The sequence below is a fragment of the Poecilia latipinna genome, unplaced genomic scaffold (genome assembly GCF_001443285.1).
Source record: "Poecilia latipinna isolate Pla-1442-1.1 unplaced genomic scaffold, P_latipinna-1.0 Scaffold3684, whole genome shotgun sequence".
In the NCBI taxonomy this organism is placed as follows: domain Eukaryota; kingdom Metazoa; phylum Chordata; class Actinopteri; order Cyprinodontiformes; family Poeciliidae; genus Poecilia; species Poecilia latipinna.
The window spans coordinates 13065-19297 of record NW_015116300.1 but is presented as its reverse complement, the minus strand read 5'-3'; the positions used below and the strand labels follow the sequence as shown (position 1 = coordinate 19297).

The 6233-nt window shown below is 38.6% G+C and overlaps 1 protein-coding gene across 2 annotated transcripts; it reads left to right on the top strand.

Annotated features, from left to right (window-relative positions):
* Positions 1-3103: 3103 nt before the first annotated feature.
* Positions 3104-5737, top strand: LOC106941458 (galactose-specific lectin nattectin-like). Of its 2 annotated transcripts, none has more exons than XM_015024497.1 (6): positions 3104-3194; positions 3280-3380; positions 4154-4263; positions 4377-4511; positions 4594-4705; positions 5365-5737. In XM_015024497.1, exons 2-6 carry the CDS (start codon positions 3305-3307, stop codon positions 5439-5441), a joined length of 510 nt encoding a protein of 169 aa, XP_014879983.1. In that variant the 5' UTR covers positions 3104-3194; positions 3280-3304; the 3' UTR covers positions 5442-5737. The 2 variants fall into 2 exon arrangements, with proteins under 2 accessions (XP_014879983.1, XP_014879984.1); XM_015024498.1 differs by having other exon boundaries at positions 3121-3194; positions 3269-3380.
* Positions 5738-6233: the final 496 nt, after the last annotated feature.

Here is a 6233-nt window from a genome sequence, read left to right as displayed (position 1 = left end):
CGACTCATATTTACTCTCTTGCTTTTAGGTGGAAAGTGCTGGGATGACTTGTGGTGTAATCACAGTCGGCCTTTTGTCTGCGCCAAGAGACTCAGAAGACGTTGAGGTTCCCAAAGAGGCCTGATGTGTAAAACAGAACCAGTGGAGGATGAATGCTAGGAGTTTCTGTTTACCTGCCATTTTGCACCTTCATAGAAAACCCAAAAGATATTTCTGCTTCTTCACTTCATATCATTTCTGTCTTTAATGCAACCTAAGGAATGAAGCGACAAGCAAACAGCAGCTGGATTGTCTCTCTGTAATAAGATCAGACTGAATGAGTTATAATAATGGATCATCTTAGCAAAACTTTTTTCTGTTCTTTGGCTTAGCAAGAATAAAATGTTGAGCAATCAAAACAAGATGGTGTGTGGCTTATTCTGTTTTCATGTTGTTCTGTTTAACACTATAATGCACTAGTTATTACAATATGAATATCACATTGTAGCAAAGAACATTTTACATCCTGGAGGACCGGCATCCTGCATTTTTTGTTCTCTCCCTGGTTTAACACACCTGGATCAAATGATGGCTCATTAAAAGGTGTAAGGCAAGAGCTTAAAAGGTTGTTATTTTCACCAGGTAGGGAACTAAAACATGCAGGATGTTGGCCCTTCAGGACCGACTTTGGGCACAACTGGACTCACGAACTTTTGAATATGCATGTTTAGATCCCACATAGTGTAGACCTTAGTAAGGATGACTTGGCAGTTTGTAACCCTGAGAAGGTGAAGCAACACAAAATGACAGTTCTTCATTTATATTCTGATTTTATCTTAGGCATGTTTTTTAACCTAAGACTCAATTTTTTTTATCAGATTAGGATAATTTAACCCTTGCGGAAGCGAGGACTGAGGCAAACAGAGGACTGTGGAAAATGATACAAGTTTTACGTGTGTGGGGTCAGTTGGAGCCCATTTCTGGACAAAAGGGTTAAACTACATTTTACCAGTGGGATATGTTTTTATTGTATTTAAAACCTTTTTACGTTATTTCCTTGGCAGCACAGTAGAGTAGTTAATTAGATTGGTTTGTTCTCTCTGGGTATCCCGGCTTCCTCTGACCGTCTAGATATGAATGTTAGGTCAAAAGGTCACTCTAAACCACTGCCCTGCAACTTTTAGATGTGCCTCTGCTGCACCACCTGAACAGAATAATCAGGTCTCTGGAGAACTGATCTACACAATGAGGAGGTAATTAAGCTATTTCATTCCAGTGATTTGTACCTGTGGCGCACCTAAAACCTGCAGGACTGGAGTTTGACACCCCTGCTCTAAACTGCCCCTGTGTGTCTATGAATGTGGATGATTTTATTTCCTGTGTGTTTGTGTTGTCCTGTGATGGACTGGTGACCTTTCCAGGGTCTACCTGCCTAATCCCCAATGCCCACTGGAGAGAAACACCAGAAACCCACACCAGCAACGTCACGATAACTTTAAGACGTTTTAGTGTTGGCAGATAAACATTAGTTGCATTAAGATGCAGCAAATGCAAAATGTATTAAACTATTAATTGCACAACAACGGTTTTGTAAACCACAGGCAATGGTTACAGGACTATGATGAAGCATTTCTCCCCTCACAGGCTTCCTTTTTCATCAAAAAATGTTTTAATATTTTTAGTGTGGTGTCCAGTGAGTTATTTTTTAGCTTTAACCACATATTCAATTAGAAATAAAGTAAAATGGTCCTTACCCTCCTGTTGTCCTCGGGGCAAAATGACCCGAGGACAACAGGAGGGGTATTAAGAGAAAGTTACAAATATATATTTGGTATTTATGTTATCTGACTGTTACTGGGGAACATTAAGAAACATTTTTTGAATAAATATATTGTGTTCATTGATTCTGAAAATAATATTAACTGGAATATCAGCTAGTCTCTGCCATATGAGGTGCTTAAGCTTGTAGCTCCTTCATGGGTCAGGTGTCCAGGTTTCCACCTCTCTAGTTTCCCTTTATAGTCACTGAGTTTGTGAGGATGACAAATGGGCAAATGGTTTTTACTGTACTTCGTCTAAAGGTCCACACACACTCGGGCGTACTTCAGCCTGCATGTACCTGAGGCAGACTCAACACGGACTAGAAGTGGACATCTGCCATACATGTCCACCCAAAGACCAATTTTTTTACGACGGTGTGTGCGTACTCGGTGTCACACAGCAAACTGCCCGGTGGAAACAGTGTTCACATCGAACTATTTTTAATGTGACAACAATATGATAAAGTTGAGAATGGGGTTACACAGCTTAGTATTTTCTTAAAGTCAACAGCAACATGATAAAAGTCGACATCAACTAGTCTCTGGCACTGACTGGGTACATGCTCGTTTATGATGGCTGCACATGTAGATTTAAAATTATTACGTCAACCACAATTGTGCTTCTGGAACATAATAAACTAAACTTATTATGAACAGATTCCATTTGATTGCAGTTCATTTCATCGTAGCCTGCTGCTGCCATGCAGAGCCGGATGCTGTACTGACTCAGCAGCGGCTCGCTGACTTTGCAGGACGATGATGTGACTGCCATATTCTGTCCCATGCTGAAGCTGAGGCTTTCCGGATGGAGAAGAAACAGAGCTAGGCATCCAACCAGTTTCCATTAGGATTGTGGGAAATAAAGGAATTCGTCACAAGAAAATAGGCAGTCAGTATTACGTCTCAAATGTCCATGGAAAGTACATGTGGAGTCCGCGCACGCCCTGTGCATAGTGTTCATAAACACTATACATTCTAAGGAAAATAAATAGCATTTATGATTGTAGGTGGAAGCAAAGATTTACACTTTAACCTTTGAAAAATGCTCATAGAAACAAAGACTATCAACAAACGGATAGAAACCAGCAGTGTCAAAGTGCAGGCCTTTAGTTGTTACCCTTTCGGTTAATGTTCGTGGAACAACATCCCTAAGAACCTTCGTTGCTGCAACCGTCACATCCATGACAAGCACAAAAATGAGGTTTGGTTTGGTCAATGCTGAATGATGAGGCAAGGTATGAACTAGACCTGTTCACAGAGAGCATTTTTGTGGAATTTTTATCTGTGTCATTTCCTCATGTTGTGTCAAGATCAGAAGCTCTATAAGTATCCAGTGATTCTGCAGTGAAGGTAGAAGGTTCCTCCTGGCTAAGAAGACAGATCATCCTTCATCAGGTTTGCTGATCAAATTTCTGCTCATCTTTTTATCAACATGTTTGAATTTTATTAACATGTATGCTTTATTTCAATTTGCCTTCAGCGTGCCTCATCACTCCATCTCCATCATGAAGTTGTTGGCTGTGTTCCTTCTTGTTTTCTCCATGATGGCTCTGACCAGTGGTCTCAGTATCATCCATCGCGGTGAGTATTTATTCATTATAAAGCCCTGGTTAAGTTACTAAAACACAGAAACACAAACTAACTCCAGGTTAAAGTATCTACAGCTGCTCCAGATTATGGCTCTGCTGATAAACATTATTTGGTGTTTTTGTCATTGTTTTCTTATTTCCTAAGTGTGACTGCTTGGATCCCCAATTCTGATCCACAGTAAATATGACATATCTTCTTGTAGTATAGTTTACTAAAACATAAACACTTTTTCTTCAGTATATTTTATAGATTTATTATTTTAATGTCTTCACTACTCCTTGCAAAGTGTCACTGGGTTATTTATTGTCATTGAGGGATTTATCTTTTTTAATAAATGTTGCATCATTAAGACTAATGCCATTTACACGAGGGGTCACTGATAAATCAGCCAGTTGAAAAATCTGCCCCTATTTTCTTGATTTTGGGAGATGAAACCGATCTTATCCACGTCTCCTATCTACCTCTGTCCTCTTCTGCTCTGCTAGGAGAGAGGTTTGACTGACAGACCTGCCCAGCATGGCATGTCTGCACGTTTGCATTAAATACTGCTTTCATTTAAAAATTGTCGCCCATCTGTTGCCAATTCAGTGACTTTCACACTATATTTAGCAAGAAAATATGTTTTTCAGACAAAAAAAAAATAGTTTCTTCTAAAATAGGACTCAGCAGGTTAACCTTTTAAAGGATGATCAGCCAGAAAACTGGAGTCGGTTCACCGCTGACGTACACCTCTTGACTGGAAGTCTGTATTTCTTCGTCTTCAGGAAGACCTTACCGGTTCCCGTTTAATAAGTGCTGTCCTCGTGGCTGGACTAGAATCAACGGTCGCTGCTTTCGCTATGTTGCCAGATCCATGACTTGGGCGAATGCTGAGGTGATTTCCAACAAAACTGTTCTCTTATGTTCATTTGATCTCTTTTATTTCACTGTTCTTAATGAACAAAACCCAGCTAATACCTCAGAAAATTATCATGTGTTTCTCTGTAGAAAAACTGTCTGTCCATGGGAGCAAACCTTGCATCAGTTCGCAACGCGTACGAGTACCGCCGGGTTCAGGCTCTGATACGTGCAGCAAGTCGTAATTCCAGAGAAGCATGGCTTGGAGGCTCTGATGCACAGCAGGTACTTTAGCCACTACACTTTATTTGTTATGTATTTTGTGAAACACTGAATGAAATGTGACATCTACTGAACACGATTCTAGGAGAGAACCTGGTTGTGGAGCGATGGAAGTCCTATGAGGTACACAAACTGGTGTCGAGGAGAGCCTAATAATGGTGGACGCAGCCAGCACTGTTTGCAGATGAACTATTCAGGTAAAGAAAATATCAAGTCTGTTTTTTCAGTTAGTATAAGGGCTTGTGGGTGAAAAGCTTATTTTCACCCACATTTTGTACAAACACATCAGAAGTTAAATCAGACAAAACTTCTGTTATTTTCGGTCGGCTAGAATTACTAAAATTATTTCTATTTGGAAAATTGTGAGGAAAAACTTAAGAATATTTGTTAGAGATTCATTTTGTGACTTTCTTCTCATTCAGATGTTTTCATACATTTTGGCCAGTATCAGGGATAATTGTCTTTAAAACTGTATGAACCTAAATGTTTACATACATTTAGGTTTTCTCACCAAAATGTGTAAACTTCTGTATTTGAAAAAAATTACAAAAATGGCCTCTCAAAAAGTTTAGTTTTCTGAAAAGAAGTAATTTCAGGTAATTCTAAAAGACCTAAAAGATGAGAAGTTTGAACATATTTAACTAAAGACAAGATAAAAATTGTGTATCATTTTGTGAATGTAAATATCTGGTTTTAACTGTACATTTACTGCATCAACAGCAGGAGTTTATATTCATTTTTTGTGGCAAGAAGGTTAATTTCTTCATCGTTTCCAATTATTTTCATAATACTGCGTCTGTCACTTCAGGGTTTTCAGTACGTGATGTTCGACTCATATTTATTCTCTTGCTTTTAGGTGCAAAGTGCTGGGATGACTTGTGGTGTAATCACAGTCGGCCTTCTGTCTGCGCCAAGAGACTCAGAAGACGTTGAGGTTCCCAAAGAGGCCTGATGTGTAAAACAGAACCAGTGGAGGATGAATGCTAGGAGTTTCTGTTTACCTGCCTTTCTGAACCTTCATAGAAAACCCAAAAGATATTTCTGCTTCTTTTCTTCATATCATTTCTCTCTTTAATGCAACCTAAGGAATGAAGCGACAAGCAAACAGCAGCTGGATTGTCTCTCTGTAATAAGATCAGACTGAATGAGTTATAATAATGGATCATCTTAGCAAAACTTTCTTCTGTTCTTTGGCTTAGCAAGAATAAAACTTTGAGCAATCAAAACAAGACAATGTGTGGTTTATTCTGACTTTGTGATGTTCTGTTTAACACTACCATGCACTAGTTATTACAATATAAATATCACATTGTAGCAAAGAACATTTTACATTCTTAATATATAGTATTTCTGTACAAATTTGACTATTTTATTGTTCAAGCATAAAAAAGATATGTTTTCTTGTACATTTCACTTTTTTAAATTTATACAACTTTTAAGTTTTGTCAGCAAACATTTTCCTCTCCTGTCTCCACTGGTAAATAATGTCGTAGATGTGATACTTGCCCTGAGCCCCAATGCAAAAAAAAAAAAAAAAAATTTCAAAAATATATTTCATGATTCAGAACAATAATCCTTTGCAATGGGTGAAGACAAGAATATCTTGGGAACAGAATCTGGATGAGAGATTACTGAGGGGTTCTGGCAACGCTGCCTGGAAGTATTCACACCTCCTCTATCTGCACTAGACAGTGTCTCATACAATTCAAGGTTTTATATCATCTG